General features: G+C 45.5%; 1 protein-coding gene across 1 annotated transcript in view; it reads right to left on the bottom strand.

The window, feature by feature from the left end:
- Positions 1-4059: 4059 nt before the first annotated feature.
- The window catches only part of yipf4 (Yip1 domain family member 4), a 37317-nt gene continuing 21989 nt past the window's right edge, over positions 4060-19387 (bottom strand). Inside the window, exons 3-6 of the mRNA XM_033025119.1 lie at positions 9276-9447; positions 7032-7109; positions 6826-6939; positions 4060-4834 (exon numbers count right to left, since the gene is read on the bottom strand). Coding sequence (XP_032881010.1) covers positions 4697-4834; positions 6826-6939; positions 7032-7109; positions 9276-9447 — 502 coding nt within the window. The 3' untranslated portion in view covers positions 4060-4696. The remainder of the gene's footprint in view (positions 4835-6825; positions 6940-7031; positions 7110-9275; positions 9448-19387) is intronic.

Genomic DNA, 19387 nt, shown 5'->3' with positions numbered 1-19387 from the left:
GTGCGGGCAGGGAGAGAGGATTGAGGGAGGGGGTGTGTGTGGGCAGGGGGAAGGGGTGTGGGGGCGGGGGGAGGGTAGATCTAGATAGATTCATAGAGAGAGACAGACAGACAGACAGAGAGACAGACAGACAGACAGACAGAAAGAGAGACAGAGAGACAGACAGAGCCAGAGAAGAGACAGAGCGAGAGAGAGAAGAGACAGAGAGAGAGACAGAGACAGAGACAGAGATAGAGGATAGATAGATGATCGATAGATAGATGATCGATAGATAGATGATAGATAGATAGATAGATGATAGGTAGATAGAGCCAAATACAGGCAGGTGGTAGTAGTTTAGATAGGACATGATGGCCGGCGTGAGCAGCTTGAGCCAAAGGGCCAGTTTCTGCACTATAAGACCTACGACTATAACTTTAGGTTACTCTGCAGTAGGTAGAATGTCATGAAGGTGGAAATAGTGCAGAGAAGATATATGACAATGTTACCTGGACTTGAGGGCCTGAGCTTTATGGAGAGGTTGGTGATCTTCTTGAGGTGTATAAGATCACAAGGGGTGGAGAAAAATGCTGGAGAAACTCAGCGGGTGAGGCAGCATCTATGGAGTGAAGGAATCGGTGACGTTTCAGGTCGAGACCCTTCTTTAGACTGATGTGGGGGCGGGAAGAAGAAAGGAAGAGGCAGAGACAGTGGGTTGTGGGAGAGCTGGGAAGAGGAGGGGAAGGAGGGAGAAAGCAAGGACTACCTGAAATTGGAGAAGTCAATGTTCACACCACTGGGATGTAAACTACCCAAGCGAAATATGAGGTGCTGCTTCTCCAATTTGCGGTGGGACTCACTCTGGCCATGGAGGAGGCCCAGGACAGAAAGGTCGGATTCGGAATGGGAGTGGGAGTTGAAGTGCTGAGCCACCGGGAGATCAGGTTGGTTATTGCGAACTGAGTGGAGGTGTTGGGTGAAACGATCGACAAAACTACGCTTGGTCTCATCAATGTAGAGCAGTTGACACCTAGAGCAGTGGATGCAATAGATGAGGTTGGAGGAAGCGCAGGTGAACCTCTGTAGCACCTGGAAAGACTGTTGGGTCGTTTGATGGAGTCGAGGGGGGAGGTAAAGCGACAAATGTAGCATTTCCTGCGGTTGCAAGGGAAAGTGCCCGGGGAGGGAGTGGTTTGGGTGAGATGGGACAAATTCACCAGGGAATTACGGAGGGAGCGGTCTTTGCGGAAAGCTGAAAGGGGAGGAGATGGGAAGATGTGGCCAGTGGTGGGATCCCGTTGGAGGTGGCGTAAACGTTGCTGGTCATGGCTGAACTAAAACAGTTTGTTGTACCACACGTGTCTTTACTTAAGTGTTGAAATTGTTTATAGTCACAGAGTGATACAATGTGGAAACAGGCCTCTCGGCCCAACTTGCCCACAACGGCCAACACGTCCCAGCTACACTAGTCCCACCTGCTCACGTTTGGTCCATATCCCTCCAAACCTGTCCTATCCTATTTATATGGCAGTGAAGAACACCATCACACTGTCCACGGGTGCCCTGGGGGGTTTCCGGGACCACTGGGCACTGCGGGCGGTGGGATGCATCCTTGACAAGGATTGTAATATAGTTGTTTACGAATATATTTGCAACTTGTTTAGATAATTGGGTGATTTTGTATTATGGTGGTGGGTTTGTTTGGTATTGTTTTGTATTGTACATATTATTCTTGCAATAATTAATTAAATTTATTTTTGTACGAAAAAAACCCCAACCATTATCCCAGTGCCGAAGAAAAGCAAGACCTCGTGCCTAAACGACTACCGTCCAGTGGCCTTGACATCCACCTTCATGAAATGTTTTGAGAGTCTAGTTATGGAGCGTATTTAATCCAGTCTACCCAGTGGCTATGCCCCACTGTAGTTCACCTACCGCCACAATAGGCCCACAGATGATGCCATCGCCCTGGCCCTACACTCATCCCTAAAACACCTGGATAAGAGAGACACCTACATCAGACGCATGGACTACAGCTCTGCCTTTAACACCATTATACCATCAAGTTCCGCAGGGGTCGGTGCTGGGGCCGCTACTCTTCACGTTGTATATTTATGATGTGGACGAGGGGATTGAAGGTTTTGTGGCTGTTTGCAGATGATATGAAAATAGGTGGAAGGGCAGGTAGTGTAGAGAAAGCAGGGACACTTGATGAGCGTTTGTCGGCACTGGGCCTGTACTCGCTGGAGTTTAGAAGAATGAGGGGGGACCTCATTGAAACATGCAGAATAGTGAAAGGATTGGATAGAGTGGATGTGGATAGGATGTTTCCACTAGTGCAGAGTCTAGGACCAGAGGTCATAGCCTCAGAATTAAAAGACGCTCTTTTAGGAAGGAGATGAGGAGCACTTTCTTTAGTCGGAGGGTGGTGAATCTGTGGAATTCTTTGCCACAGGCGGCTGTGGAGGCCAAGTCAGTGGATATTTTGAATGCAGAGATAGATTCTTGATTAGTACAGGTGTCAGAGGTTATAGGGAAAAGGCAGCAGAATGGGGTTAGGAGGGAGAGCTAGATCAGCCATAATTGAATGACGGAGTAGGCTTGATGGGCCGAATGGCCTAATTCTACTCCTATCACTTATGATGCAAGTTTATCACCTAACTCGCAGGATTTGGTGTCAGCAGTCCATCTGGATGCTCGACTTCCTGACCAACAGACCCCAATCAGTGAGGGTAGGGTACAAATCATCCTCTACGATAATCCTCAACACACAAGGATGCGTTGTCAGACCCCTTCTTTACTCCTTGCAGCCCAAGTCCGTGCAGCCATGTAGAAATGTAATTCAATTTATAAATTTGCATGCAACACTACTATTGTGGGCTAGATATCAAATCAAACCGGATATCACCGGTTGCTAAACACTTTAAATTCCTCGGAGTAAATATCACCAACTTCTGAACCACGCATGTTGAAGCAATGGCAATAAAGCACACTCCCACCTCTACTTACTTTGAAGGCTTAGGATGTTTGGCATGTCTCCAACAACTCTCACCAACTTCTACAGATGCACCGTGGAAAGCATTTTATCAGGATGCATCATAGCATGGTTTGGGAACAGCTCCATCCAAGACCGCAAGGTTTGCAGAGAATTGTGGATGCAGCCCAGACCATCACACAAACTAACCTCCCTTCCATTGAGTGAGGCAGCATCTATGGGGAGAAGGAATGGGCGACATTTCGGGTCGAGACCCTTCCTCAGACTGATGTCGGCGGAGGGGGCGGGGCAAAGATAGAAAGTAGGCGAGACTGTAGGAGAACTGGGAAGGGGAAAGAGAGAGAGAGAGAAAGCAAGGGCTATCTGAAGTTAGGGAAGTCAAAGTTCACACCGCTGGGGTGTAAACTACCCAAGCGAAATATAAGATGCTGTTCGTCCAATTTGCACTGGGCTTCACTGTGACAATGGAGGAGGCCCAGGACAGAAAGGTCAGATTGGGAATGGGAGGGGGAGTTAAAGCACTGAGCAACTGGAAGATCAGGTAGGTTAAGAAGGACTGAGCAGAGGTGTTCAGCGAAACGATCGCCGAGCCTGCGCTTGGTCTCGCCGATGTAGAGAAGTTGACACCTGGAACAGCAGATACAGTAGATGAGGTTGGAGGAGGTACAAGTGAACCTCTGCCTCACCTGGAGGACCCACCCAGTAGGCCCAACCCACCCGCCATGGATTGAGGGCCCAGCTGGTAGGCACGCCTCGCACGCCGCAGACCGGACACTTGACTGCCGCGGATGGAGGACGGGATTGATTGTCGCAGACTGGAAACCCACCTAGAGACCTGGCCCGACCACCCAGAGTGGAAGGTGTCGGACGGAGGACCGGTATGTGGACCAGCTGCAGAAGGGAGTGCAGTACCTCCACAGTGCATAGACCGGACGCGACCCACAGAGATGGAGCAGCGGCAGAGAACACCATGGGTACGCTGGGCAGACGCTGAATTTGACGAAATGGCATCAAACAGGTGGCACCAGCATTCTATGCAAAATCAATTTCACTCTGTAATGTTTAATTGCATATATGACAATAAATATCCATTGAACCATTATTGGCAGTTTATTTTACAAATGCTTATGTTATAGGTTTTGTATACAACAGAGCAGCTAAAAATAATCCAAGCAAATGCACCCAACTTAAAGAAAATTTGAACTCATCTACACAAAGTTTTTAAATGCTCAGAATAAATCTGTTTACAAGATTGCATTACATAAAGGTATCTACAGAATCAATTTCACTTATTATAATCTCATAAAACTGCACATTTTAAAAAGTACATTGATTTCAAAATAACAATGCCTTAACTTTAAATTTTTCTTCAGGATGTTTCCGAATCAAATTTGGCAGAAATGCTTTTCCTTGGCTATTTCATTCTTGACGTTTCAGCACAGGTATTTAGCACTGTCCGTTCTCCATTCCATGTAAAACTGGTCGCAGCCTTCACCTTTACAAGTCATTTCCACACAAACCAAAAGTTTTAAAACATTAATTAAATATAAATGTATGCTGAACACTAGGAAGTGTTTAAACCTTAGAACTATGCTTTTGGACCCCAAAATAACATTTGCTGAAGAGGATGAAATTAATTTTCTTCATCATGTAGAGTGCATAGCACTTTTTCCTCGCAATGTCCTTGCAACAGTCCTTACCGAAAGTCAAATCTCTTGAATATCAGACACCGGTATACAAGGACAAAAAATAGATGTACAGGAGAAAGATTGGATAGATAAGAAGAGGTTTCTTTGTTTTAAATTCTTCTCCAACCAGCAGGGATGCAGCACTGTAAGCAGCCCAGAATACACCAAACAGCTGTAAAACAAGATTGGTCAAGGAGCATTAACCTTCAACACAATATCCAAGCAAGGGAATATGCAATATTCTAACAGAAGTTTCCACAAACAGCACCAAGTGCACTTTCTGAGAATGTTCTGAAGAAAATAATTCCCTTAAGTACTACTCCCATACAAGTCATTAATGCTGTAGAGAGTGCTTCAGTACTTTTGTCTACAAAAAGCAAGACAAGTCTCAACTTCTGCCCACTAGTTTTCTCCCAAATCATTGGTGGGTATATTCATTGCAGCCTTAGTCCAAGCATGGCTAAAATGGTGCAGGTGTCTGTCATTTAGACTATTTTATTGAGCGCAACATCAAAACTTCATTAGAAAATTGAAGTCAATGGGGATTAAGGAAAATATGTAGGAGTCGCAACCAACATGAAGAATGATAATTACAGAATCAAAGAGGAACATTACCTAACCACAGGATGATATGGACATATTTTGCCCAGGCTGGATGTTGTATGGAAAGTGATTCACATTCTAGTTCTTCACCTGTTGGTTCGGAGTCACATACAGGTCACACCAAGTAAGGGTGGCAAATGTCCTTCCCTCTAGGTCTTGAACAGGATAGATTTTAAAGTAGTCTGGTCGTTTCAAATTCTTTCTATCACACAAGTTGTAAATGCTCTAGAACGGCAAACAATTTGCTGCTGCTCTGAATGTACTGGACTTCCCGTGGAACTGAATGTTATGGTAATTCCTCCTCACTGTTGATATTCTGCATGTACATCATTGTCTAAGCTGGACTGTGGACAAATGTTTGTGCAGATTCTCAACTGCTACATTACGCACAACTGTCTCTGATTTCAATGGAGAAGAACTGCTTCGTCAAATGAGTCAATTCAGATTTTTTAAAATTTGAATAGCTTTATTATTTGTCAGGCTATTATTTGTCCCCCTTGACAAAACCTTAAATATTTTTAAATGTGTTGCACAGATGGATAAAAGTGATATAGTTGACTGTCAAATATTTAATATTCACATTTTATAGGCAGGGCTCATCTTGTGCCTCTTTACTATCCACAGTCCCATTAAATCACACCAGGGCCTCACTCACATTGTGTGAATCGCAGCAGTTCTGATCCACAAATAACACCACCCAGTCCTCAGTATCTACTGATTTTTCTATCCGCATTGTTTTATTTAAGATCAGCCTCGGGTTCCATTTCAAATATTATCCAAAGCATCATTCTGGGGAACTAATCCTGTTTGTATAAATGTACCCATCAGATTCAGACACCCGAACCAAGTGACTTCTTTCTGTATGCTGCTTTAATATATAAATATATATTTACACAGCTGCAGTCTATGACTGTTTATGACTTTCTGCTTAGTACAGTTAATGGAAGTCATTTGTTAACTAATATCCTGTCTTTTTCAGTATATAAACATTATGATGTCTTTATTAATGCATATTAATGGCTTTACAACAATATAGTTCATATTTATGTTCACTTGGGGATGCAATGGGTATAAAAGAAAGTGTTTTATCAGCATGTGTGTTTTTGTTATCGAGGGAATCCGTGCCCCCCCCCCCCCCCCCCCCCCCCGCCCCACATATAGATTGGAAGGGTCAAATGCAGGCAAATGGGCCTAGTCCAATATGCTAACTTGGTCAACATCCCCATGGTCTGTCAACTGACCTCAGTCAGGCGAACGACAACAAACAGAGACAGCAGCAGCACTGCCGCTTGGAGCCATGTGCCCTTTTTAGGGGGGGACCTACGGATGTCAAACCGGATGGCTTCACCCAGCTGCAGATTTCTGCTGCCTCAAACGCAAGAAGAAGGTGGGCTGAAGTAACAGTTTCTGTGCTGTACAGCTCTGCCACGGGCAGGTACTAACTTTGTACAATGCCACACATGGCCAGTTCACTGAAGATCTCAGATTTTGGGTTAAGATTTTGCACAACAATCTGTTATTTTCTGCATCATGGCCAACATTTTCATGGAAGATACACACCTTTATAACTGTAGCTAAAAGCTCAAAAGATCGAACAACCAAAAGGACTGGAACAATCGCAATCAGTGGGAGTAGCGAATATCCAATGACTCCAAGAACCTGACCGTATGCAACCTGTAAAATAAGATAGCCAGCTTCACATGATGCACTGACAACACCGGACCAGTACAACTATTTTCTAGACTTAACAAAGTCAGCATTCCTACCTCACCACCAAGAACCCGAGCTAGTAAGAAGATGGTTAGCGATCCAAATATCCAAATTGTTATAATCCATGAAACAACCTGCAAATAATACATTAATGTTTAGTCCAAGACAATTTTTTAAATTCTACAAGTAATTTAACTTTCTTGGACCATGAATGCAAAGAAACAATTTTGTTCCATGTCACAATGACACAATTTAGCTCAAAATGATCCATACAACTGAAAAGTAATATTTTTTTTAATAGGTAGTATCAAGATTCTAGTTAACACCAAAGTGCAGCTCGGGTGTAATGAAAAATGCAGGTCCTTCTTTTCATTAATTCTGGGAAATATGAGCATCACTGCAAGAATGATATTTATTGCCGAGCTCTTCTTGCTTAGAAAGATGACACTGGCCTTCATCTAAAACCACTGCAGTTTGTGGGATGAAGATACTGCTGCAAGGGTCCTTCATCTGAGGTTTGGACAGGCAATGATATAGGAATGGCAAGTTCTAAGGATTCCACTTGGGGAGCTTAGATTAAGAGAATGGAAACAGGCCCTATTGCCCAAACCGTAGATGCCGACCAAGACACCCAGTCACAGCTAATCCTCTTTCCCCATCCTTGGCTCCAATCTCTGAATCTTCCAGATACATGTATCTGTCCAAATATCTTTAAAATCATGTTATTGTACCTGCATCACCTATTTCCTGTGGCAGATCATTTCCACATACTGATCACCCTCTGTGTAAAAATGTTGCCCGTTCAGTTTCTATTAAATCTTCATCCTTGCACCATAAACCTTCCAGTTCTCGATTCCCTTACCCTGGGGAAAAGACTGCATTCATCCCAACAATTCCATTCATGATCTTATACAGCTTGATAATATAACCCCTCAGTCATCTGCGTTCCAAGGAATAAAGTTCTAGCCTGCCCCACCTCTCCCGAGAGTTCAGTCCCTCTAGTGCTGGCAACATCCTAGTAAATCTTCTCTGCACTCTTTCCAGCTCAAAACATATTCCAGTGTGACCAAAGCTGAAAATAAGTGCAGACTCACTGTAACATAACACCTAACTTCTATACTCAATTTCCTGACTGAGGAAGACCAGCATGTAAAAGCCTTTCCCACCACCCCATCTACATGTGATGCAACATGAACTATGTACTTGTACTCCTGGGTCATTCTACACGACAACACTCCCCAGGGACCTATCGTTCACTGTGAGAGTTCTACCCCCCCCCCCCCCCCCACCCCCAACCCCCCGAGGTTTGACTTCCCAAAACGCACCACCTCACACTTCTCCGAATTAAACTTAATTTGCCATTTCTTGGCACACTTGTCGAGTTGATCAATATCCCACTATTGTTCTGAACAAACCATCTTCATTCAGTATGGACCACTTATTTTAGTGCCACCAGCAAATTTACTCATCCTGCTTTGTACATTCTCGTACAAATCAACAATATAGATGACAAACAGCAATGGGCCCAGCACCCTGATTCCCCACATGAGACAAACTGAATTCAGTTAAGGTTTGTGCTCTCTGTGGACTCCATGCAATCGAACCTTCCACAGCAATTAACCATGGGATGCTCACCGAAGGCCTTGCTGAGATCCACATAGACTATGTCTACAGCACTGCCCTCTCCCATTGTGGTTACTTCTTCAAAATATTCAATCAAATCCATGAGACACCATCACCCACACAAAACCATGTGGACCATCCCTCATCAACCCCCCACTTTCCAAATGCACATATATCTTATCTCTCAGAATCCATTCCTGTATCATTCTTACTACCAAGCTACAAAACACTTACTATCGAGTTATAACATTTCTTTCGATTCTCCTTAATCTCATCTGCCAGAACCATGTCTCACCCTTTTTGACTGCCCACCCCACTGCATCACTAATAGCTAAAATGTCCCAGTTGTGAGTACATAACTATGCTCCGTGGTCATGCACCTTCCCCGTCAGCTCTCTTACATTGATATAAATGCAATTTATCCAACACATCTTTCCTCGCTCCCTATACTTCTAGCTTCCCATTTGCCTCACTAGTACATTGATTCTGTCCCTCTGCTCATCTAGTTTAAACCCTCCCAAATATCACTGCGTTACTGGACTTTATCTTGCACTAAACGATATACCCTTTATCCTGTATCCGTATACTATGGACGGCATTATTTGTGAATCCACATTGCATCTTTTAAGTAAAATTTGCATCAATCTTATCCACTGATTCATCTCCAATATACTTACTCGAAATTGACCGTATAGTGAGATCATTGAAAAGAAAAGGACCACAGCTAGTGGGCCCCAAAAGTCAGGGTTGTCTCTCACGACCTGTCTATTAAATCCAAGTGAGGGCATTGGCATCAACACACATCGGATTTTATAGTAAATATCCTTCAGATCAATGTCCAATTCCTCCCTGAAAAAATGAGAGAAATGAGTATTCTTACATAATACTTTAATTATCGATAGTTCAAGTATGAAATATGCTAAATACATCTTTAAAAAACAATTTAAAATCAATGGCTGAAATACCCCGTAAAAGATTCCAATGGCACAAAGAACAAGGATCTCCTAACCATACAACATCCTGGAGAAACCACAAGAACAATGAGGTTTTTTTCAATCCCCAGTTTATAAAGAGAGCCACAACTGAATGAACAATACAGTGGTGACACATTTATAAAATGCCAGGCTAATAATGTAGAGATCACATTGCAATGCAAGCGTGACAGCTGTGGAGTTTAAAGTTAAGTTAATCATCTGAAATGTAAACAAAAACATTTTAATTGGCAAAGATTACCAAAAGACTGCCAGATACAGACAGAAAGTAGATGGGTGGATAGACAGATAGTGCAGGAATCCCCCAGGGCCATACCCCTCGATAACAGGTATGCTTCTTTGAATACTGTCTGGGGAGGGGGATGATTAAGTCAAGAGTCAAGTCAAGAGAGTTTATTGTCATGTGTCCCAGACAGGATAATGAAATTCTTGCATTGCTGCAGACAACAGGATATTGTAGTCACACAGATCAGATCAGTGTGTCCATATACCATAGAATATATATATACACACACACTCACACATCAGTAAACAGATAAAGTGCAATAGGTTGTTATAGTTCAGAGTTTGTTTGAAGTGTTTAATAGTCTGATGGCTGTGGGGAAGTAGCTGTTCCTGAACCTGGATGTTGCAGATTTCAGGCTCCTGTACCTTCTACCCGATGGCAGCGGAGAGATGAGTGTGTGGCCAGGATGGTGTGGGTCCTTGATGATGCTGGCAGCCTTTTTGAGGCAGCGACTGCGATAGATCCCCTCGATGGTGGGGAGGTCAGAACCGATGACGGACTGGGCAGTGGTTACGACTTTTTGAAAACCTGAAAGCTATGTGCATTAATGCGAGGAGTATTCAAAATAGGGTGGATGAATTGAATGCGCAGATGCTGCTTTTTATGGATGGAGGGAGGGAGGGAGTGACTGAGGGTAGGGGAAAGGAGAGGTCAGGGAAGGATTGGGGGAGGGGAGGAGGAGAGGGAAAAGATCCTGGGGGGGGTGAGGAGGGAGAGTGAGGGGATTAAGGGAGAGGAAGGGGTAGGGAGGGTGAGGGGGAAAGTGGGGGAGGTGAGGAGAGTGGGGGATGAGGGGGAATAGAGGAAGAGGATGGGGGAGTGGGGGAGGCAGGAAGTGGGGAATAGGGGGAGAGGAGGGCAGTGGGAGAGTCAGGAGGGATAGTGGGGGGGGGATAGGGGGAGGCGAGGAGTGGGGGGGGATAGAGGGATAGGAGGGAGGTAGGGAGGGGAGAGGAGTTATGGAGGGAGGGAGGGAGTGACTGGGAAGAGGGTAGGAGAAAGGAGAAAGGAGAGGGAGGGGTGATGGAGAGATTGAGGGAGGGCAGGAGGAGAGGGGAAAGAAGATGGAGGGTGAGGGACTGCTGGGGGATGAGGGGAAATGAGCCGCACCTGCGCAGTTGGGGGCTATGCGTGAGTGGTGCAATATTGCGTTGGGGGGACGGGTTGCATTGGGGGAACGGGTGAGTGGTGGAATATTGCATTGGGGAACGGGTTGCGTTGGGGGACTAGGCCTCCCGTGTGACAGGGACCCAACGGGTCCCACTCAGTCTAGCTATACTTAGTTGACAATGGAGATGCAATTGCAAAGATTTAAAGACCGCATGGATGAACTCCATAAATTGTTCATCCCTGTCTGGCGAAAAAATAAAACGGGGAAGGCGGCTCAACCACGGCTGACAAGGGAAATCAAGGATAGTGTTAAATTCAAGGAAGAGGCATATAAATTGGCCAGAGGAAGCAGCAAATCAGAGGACTGGGAGAAATTTAGAACTCAAAGGGGTTAATAAAGAGGGGGGAAAAAAGCATGAAAGAAAGCTTGCAGGGAATATAAAAACTAAAAGCTTCTTTGGATATGTAAAAAGGAAAAGATTAGTGAAGACAAATATAGGTCACTATCAGAGACAGGTGAATTTATAATGGGAAACAAAGATATGGCAGAACAGTTAAACGAGTACTTTGGTTCTGTCTTCACTAAGGAAGACACAAACAATCTTCCAGAAATACTGGGGGACTGAGGATCTAGTGGGAGGGAGAAACTGAAGGGAATCCACATTAGTCAGCAAATGGTGTTAGGTCAAATGTTGGGACTGAAGGCAGATAAATCCCCAGGGCCTGATGGTCTGCATCCCAGAGTACTCAAGGAGATGGCTCTAGAAATCATGGATGCATTGGTGATAATTTTCCAATGTTCGCTCGACTTTGGATCAGTTCTTGTGGACTGGAGGGCAGCCAGTGTAACCCCACTTTTTAAGAAGGGGGGAAAGAGAGAAAACAGGGAATTATAGACCAGTTAGTCTTACATCAGTAGTGGGGAAGTTTCTAGAGTCGATTGTTAAAGATGTTATAGCAGTGCATTTGGAAAGCAGTGACAGGATGGATTTATGAAGGGGAATTCATGCTTGACTAAGCTTTTGGAATTTTTTGAGGATGTGACAACTAGAATGAATAAGGGAGAGCCAGTGGATGTGGTGTATCTGGACTTTCAAAAAGCCTTTGACAAGGTCCCACACAAGAGATTAGTGTGCAAAATTAGAGCACATGGTATTAGGGGTAGGATATTGACATGGATAGAGAACTGGTTGGCAGATAGGAAGCAAAGAGTAGGAATTAACGGGTCCTTTTCAGAATGGCAGGCAGTGCCTAGTGGAGTGCCGCAAGGCTCTGTGCTGGGACCCCAGTTATTTACAGCGTATATTAATGCTTTAGACAAGGGAATTAAATGTGACATCTCCATGTTTGCAGATGACACAAAGCTGGGTGGCAGTGCGAGCTGTGATGAGGATGCAATGAGGCTGCAGGATGACTTGGATAGGTTGTGTGAGTGGGCAGATGCATGGCAGATGCAGTATAATGGAGGTAAATATGAGGTTATCCACTTTGGTGGCAAGAACAGGAACACAGATTATTATCGGAATGGTGTCAGATTAGGGAAGGGGAGGTGCAACGAGACCTGGGTGTGCTTGTACATCAGTCACTGAAAGTAAGCATGCAGGTACAGCAGGCAGTGAAGTAAGCTAATGGTATGTTGGCCTTCATTGCGAAAGGATTTGAGTTTAGGAGCAAGGAGGTCCTACTGCAGTTGTCCAGGGCCCTGGTGAGACCGCAACCTGGAGTATTGTGTGCAATTTTGGTCTCCTAATTTGAGGAAGGACATTATTGCTATTGAGGGAGTGCAGCGTAGGTTCAACAGGTTAATTCCCAGGATGGCGGGACTGACATATGATGAAAGAATGCGTCGACTTGTATTCGCTGGAATTTAGAAAGATGAGCGGGAGGGTGATTGCAACCTTCACGTGGTCCGCCCTGTTTCAACTAATGCAATCAATCTGGCGTGCACAATCAAATAAGATCAAATAGAACAAGTTGTCCTACAACTTTAGGCTGTGCACACCATACGCAAGAAGAAGGTGAAGAGAAGGATGAGAGGGGATCCTTTAGAGACATAAAATTATTAAGGGACTGGACAGGCTAGAAGCAAGATAAATGTATCCGATGCTGGGGGAGTCCAGAACCAGGAGTCACAGTTTAAGAATAAGGGGTTGGGACTGAGATGAGAAAAAAGTTATTCACCCAGAATTGTGAATCTGTGGAATTCTCTACCACAGAAGGCAGTGGAGGCCAATTCACTGGATGGAAAGAGAGTTAGATTTAGCTCTTAGGGCTAAAGGAATCAAGAGATATGGGGGGAAAGCAGAAACAGGGTACTGATTTTAGATGAACAGCCATGGTCATATTGAATGGCAGTGCTGGCTCGAAGGGCCTACTCCTGCACCAATATTTTTCTATGTTTCTGTGTTTGAGGGCAGTACGAATAGGATAGATGAATGCATAGCTCTGAAGTTGGTGCAGTGGGCAGTTTCAGATTATTGGATAATTGGGATCTCTTCTGGAGCAGAGGTGACCTGTAGGAGAGGGACGTGTTGCATCTGAAATGGAAGGAGACCAATATCCTTGCAGGGAGGTTCACTAGTACTACCAGGGAAGGTTTAAACTAGAGAGGCGGGGATATGTGAACCAGAAAAATAAGTCAGAAACTGGAACGAGTGGTGGAAACGAGGCGGATAGTACCAGTGAGTCTCTAAGAAGGAGAAGCAGGGAGGGTGAAAGAATATGGTGATACTGATGGGCTGAAGAGTCAGAGTCAAAGAGAGTGGAAATAGACACTTTGGCCCAACTTTCCCACACCGACCAACATGTCCCATCTCCACTAGCTCCACCTGCCTGGGTTTGGCCCATACCCTTCTAAACCCATCCATGTACCTGTCTAAATCTATATTACTAAAAGTCTGATCTTGACCGCTTTTGGCCCACTGTGCTGCGATTTCCGAGAGATCACCGCCAGCTACGGCCATCATTTCTGGCCACCTCACTCAGAGCCACCCCTCCGCCTTCCGGGACCGGAGGATTTTTCCCATCGATGAAAAATCAGAGATATATTAATGTTTTTTTAAAAATTGCCATTCTCTCTGCTGCCCCCGCTGGCGGCAGGGGGGAGGGACTATAAAACCTGGAAGTGTAGTCCCTCACTCAGTCTCTGCCAGACCCAGGAAGCGAGAGTATCACGGCTCTCTGAGCTGCGAATAACACTGAACGCACGTCCATTCCAGGGCTGCTGCCCAATTGTTTGCCTCGCCTTTTTAACAAATTTGTGTTCACAAAATGAATTTTGGTTGTCAGGTGGCTGCAGCCCAATTGTTTGCCACGCCTTTTTAAAAAGTTTGTGGTCACAAAATGAATTTTGGTTGTCAGGTGGCTGCAGCCCAATTGTTTGCCTCGCCTTTTTAAAAAAGGTTTGTGTTCACAAAATGAATTTTGGTTGTCAGGTGGCTGCAGCCCAATTGTTTGCCTTGGCTTGGCTTTAAAATCGTTGCAACAGTTTGATGCCAGCCCAAGAATCCATTCGGCCCACAATGTCTATACTAACCCTCTGGAAACCAGTACCTTCGGCCCACAACACCCATACTAGCGCAACAGACAGCCCCCCCACTGGCAAGCAATATTGGAATTGGTGGAGAGGTGGAATATTGCGTTGGTGACCAGCCCTCCCGTATGATGCTGGGACCCAACGGGTCCCACTTAGTCTAGTATTTACTAAATGTTGTGATATTACCTGCCTCAAGTACCTCCTCCAGCAACTCGTTCCAGACACCTACCACCCTTTGTGTAAAAAGGTTACCCCTCAGGCTCCTATTAAATCTTTCTTCCCTCACCTTAAACCTATGTCCTCTGGTTCTAGATTCCCCAAGTCTGGGCAAGAGACTCGATGCGCTTACCTGATTTATTCCTCTCATGATTTTGTACACCCCTCATCCCCAAGAAATAAAGTCCTAGCCTGCTCAAGCTCTCCCTGTAGCTCAGGCCCTCGACTCCTGGCAACATCCTTGTAAATCTTCTCTACACCCTTTCTAGCGTGACAACATATTTCCTATAATAGGGTACCTAAAACTGAACAAACTACTCTACATCTAACCAACATCCTATATACTGCGACATGACCTTCAAACTTCTATACTCAATGCTCTGGTTGATGAAGGCCAATGTGCTGAAAGCCTTTTTGGCCACGTTTGACCATCTCCCGGCGACTCCACCTTTAAGGAATTATGCCCCGGCACACCTAGATCCCTCTGCTCTACAACACTCCCCAGAAACCTACCATTCACTGTGTGGGTCTTGCCCATTCAGTCTTCCCAAAACACATCACTGTATAATATTTCTCTGTATTAAATTCCATCAACCATTCTTCAGTCCACCTCGCCAGCCAATCACGATCCTGCTGCAATTTTTGACGCCCTTCTTCACGATCTACTATACCACCCACGTTTGTGTCATCTGCATACTTGCTAATCACGCCACGTATGTTCTCATCCAAATCATTGATATAGATGACAAACAGCCATGGGCCCCAACACCGAACCCCGAGACCATGAACCCAAATTGCTAATAATTCAGCTATCTCTCCTCAGATCCCATGCACTCTAACCTTTTAGGCCAGCGTACTATGCGGGACCTTGTGGAATGCCGTGATGAAATCCAGATATACTTCTACAGCACTGGCCTCATCAAGCTTCCATGTGGGTATCGTGGGAAAACAAATGAACGTGGAGCCTGGATTGGTGCTTCGGACAAAGATGTTGTGGCCATTGAGCAAATGTGATTGCGAGGACACGATTGGCAGCGTTCCAGGTTTCCGTTGAGATAGAGAGGTCACGGTGGCATTTGGAGAGGACATACTGGAGAGTTTGTTCACTAAGGCGATATGGGTAGAGCATAAAAATAGTTTTAAGATCATACATTTAAGACAAGAGGGGCAAAGTTTAAAAGAAATGTGCAGGGCAAGTATTTATATTTACACAGAAGGTGGCAAGTTCGTGGATCGCAGTGCCGGAGTTGGTGGTTGAGGCAGTTATGGCAGGTGCATTAATGGGCCTGTACCTCTTAGGCGATTTTTTCGGCGATTGCCGGTGACTGTCATAGTCGTAGCAGGTTGCTGAAAAACCAGCGATTGGACCCCCTGCATCAATGTCTACAACAACCTACCACCTAGTCGATGTCAAGCTACGGAAAGCTACCGACAACTGGCGATCCATTACGACGTCCACCTACGACCACACCTACGACAACCTACGTCCACCTGCGACAAACTACAACAAGGTACAATAATTCAGTCGCTGGTACCTGTCAATGGTTGACGTAGGTAGTTGCCAATGGAATTCACCGAAGTCAGCACCAGCAACAACCTACGTCATCATGGCGACAAGCTACATTATCCTGGCGACAACCAACGACAGCACCTACGTCAGGAGAAGTCAAGCTATACTCATTGGCGTCAAGCCAACTGTCGCTGAAAAGTTTTGAACATTTCAAAATCCAGCGGCGATCAGAAAAACGCTACGATTCTTTGGGCGACTCACGACCATACAGGCGACATCCCGGCGACCATGTGGCGACAGCCTAGTCACCTGTAGTCGCCTAAAAAATCGCCTAAGTGGAACAGGGGCAATAGGAGGCTTTCGGATAGACATATTGATATGCAGGGAATGGAGGGATATGGATTATATGCAGGTAGATAAGAGATGATCGGTATCATGTTAAGCATTGACACTGTTGGCTGAAGGGCCTGTTCTTGTGCTATATGTTCTAAGTTCAAATAAGAAAGATGGATTGTAAGATATTCTAAATTCTAATGGGATTCTAAAAATCCAACTGACTTTAAGTCCTTCAAGGCAAAAAGTTGGCCATTCAACCCATTCTAATCCCTCTGGCCAATGTGTGATTATAGATTCTGCAATGATTAGAATGGATCGAAAAGTTAACGTGAAATCAAAAAGGGCAAAATGGAGCAAAACTGCAAGTAAATTAAGTTGGGGAAATTTGGGTATTCTGGTGTACGAATGACAAAAGCTAGCAAACAGGCCCAAAAAACAGTCAAGGATGAACAAAACAGTGCCTGGGAGAAATAGAAGAGTTTTGTTGCTCGTAAAGTATGTTGCTGATTGAGGCAGGCCGATTGGCAGAGTAGCAAATAAAAGGGAAGCCAAGTACTGAATCAGTGAGAGATATTTTTCTACCTTCAGAAGTTCGACATGGAGTGGGAGAGCAGACATCTTGCAGGGGAGAAAAATCAACTTTTTTAAAAAGTAGAAGAGTGTTGTTTTATTGCTGGTTCAGAGTTTCTGAGTGAGGAGGCAATAAATAGATTGAAGCAAGTATCCAATTGGCCAGGGCCAGATTTACCTATAAGCTAGACAAGCTTAAGCATAGGGCCTCGAGGTCTAGGGGGGCCTCGCAGAGCCGGATTTACCACTAGGCTTCATAGGCTGAAGCCTAGGGCCTCAAAATCTAGGGGTCCTCCGGCCAAGGCAGGACACCTACCGTTCAACTCTGGGCGGGCCCCCATCTCTATCTCTCTCTCTCTCCATCTCCCCCCGCTATCCGTATCTGGGCCGCCGGGCTCTGCTCGCACCTCATCCGCCGGCACGGCAGGCCGCCTTGCACATGCGCATTGCTGCAGCCTGCACGTCCTCCCCCTGCACATGCGCACAACCACGACCAGCGCATCATCGGCCGCCCTGCGCATGCGCACTGCAACTAGTCGGCGCTGGGCACTTTCTCCCTCGCTTTGAATTGTGGGAGATTTGGCCGCCATGGCTGTCCGGTCGCTGCCTTGCCGCCAGTGCTGAAAACCAACGCGGAGGGGGCCTCACAAGTGGAACAGCTTAGGGCCTCTCTTCATCTAAATCCGGCCCTGCAATTGGCTGAGCAAGAGGCAGAGTAGCAAATAAAGAGATGGCAAGGTACAGCCTGTTGGGAGAAGCATGCAAACAAGTTCTTCAGCCCAACTTGTCCATACTGACCAACATGCCCTATCTACACTAGTCCCACCTGCCTGCATTTGGCCCATATCCTTATCCTCTCCATGCATCTGTATACATGTTTTTTAAACGTTGTGATAGTACCTGCTTACTCTACCTCATCCAGCAGCTTGTTCCATACACCTACAACTCTTTGTGTGTAAAAAAAGGTATCCCTCAGGTTCCTATTAAATCTTTCACCCCTCACCTTAAACCTAGATCCTCTGGTTTTTGATTGGGGCAAAAGGCAGTGCATTTACCCGACCCTGGCAACATCCTCGTCAATCTTCTCTGCACCTTTCCAACTTGACAACATCTTTCCTATAAGATGGTGGCCAAAACTGAACACAATATTCTAAATCCCTAATCAGCACGTGCTTCTAAGTGCATGGATATCTTATCCCTCAGAATGCTCTCTAGTAATTTTCCAATCACAGATATAAGGCTCACTGGCCTCTCGTTCCCAGGCTTTTCCCTTCAGCCCATCTTAAAAAGATGCACAACATTTTCAGTGGATGGATTTGGTGGAGAAGAAACAGTGTCAGTTAGGGGCAGAAAGGAAATGTATAACGTATGGTAAGTGTATTCCTTCCTGTTTTGATATTCCTGGTGCTCCACCATTGTTTGATGGAGGGTCAGGATAAGCATGAGACAGGCATGGGTATTTAGCATTTGTTTGAGTGTTGAATCAATCGCCTGTAGTTTATTTTACTTAGTAGATATTTACAGAATTAGCTGCTTAGCTACATACCGGTAGTGTCGATGGTGAGAGCAGCTATTGAAGGGTGTGGTTCGGGAACCCCAGAATTAACTGTTGAGCATTCCTGAGGTGTCGTGGGCCTGACTTAAAGAAACACCAGTGAAGGGTGGTGCCCACTTGATAACCCCGATTATATGCTGCTACCTACACATCGTAGTTTTTGTTGTCCCCAGTGTTGCAGTGCTAAATGTTTAGGTGTCGGGGCTGTCAAACAGGGGCGTCACTTCAGGTTTTGCTTGGGGGGGGGGGGGGGGGGGGGGGGGGGGGGGGGAAGCTAGTCTCCCAAGAGGGTCAAACAAGATTATAGCCTATCACTACATCCCAGTGAATAGCTAGTACCATAAAACATATAATACTGAATTTAATAATATGACAAAATACTGCATGGTTGCACTCACTAATTATGATGAAATATAAATATCAAACAAGTTAAGACAAAGATAGTAATCATGTCTTTTTACAGAGGTGGCGGCCCGTCACCAACTTGCCCTGACTCTCCCACAGCTCTGGGCCCTCACACACACACACAATCAGACACACACACACACACACCCCCACACACTCACTCACACCCACTCATTCACGCACACCCGGTCCCACTCACCCACACTCACACACTCCACCGACACTCCTTGACTTGACCACCCGCCCGCAGGCCCGGAGCTCCATCGCTGGACCG

The sequence above is a fragment of the Amblyraja radiata genome, chromosome 8 (assembly GCF_010909765.2).
Source record: "Amblyraja radiata isolate CabotCenter1 chromosome 8, sAmbRad1.1.pri, whole genome shotgun sequence".
In the NCBI taxonomy this organism is placed as follows: domain Eukaryota; kingdom Metazoa; phylum Chordata; class Chondrichthyes; order Rajiformes; family Rajidae; genus Amblyraja; species Amblyraja radiata.
The sequence above is the reverse complement of the archived record's forward strand: the minus strand, read 5'-3'. Positions and strand labels throughout refer to the sequence as shown.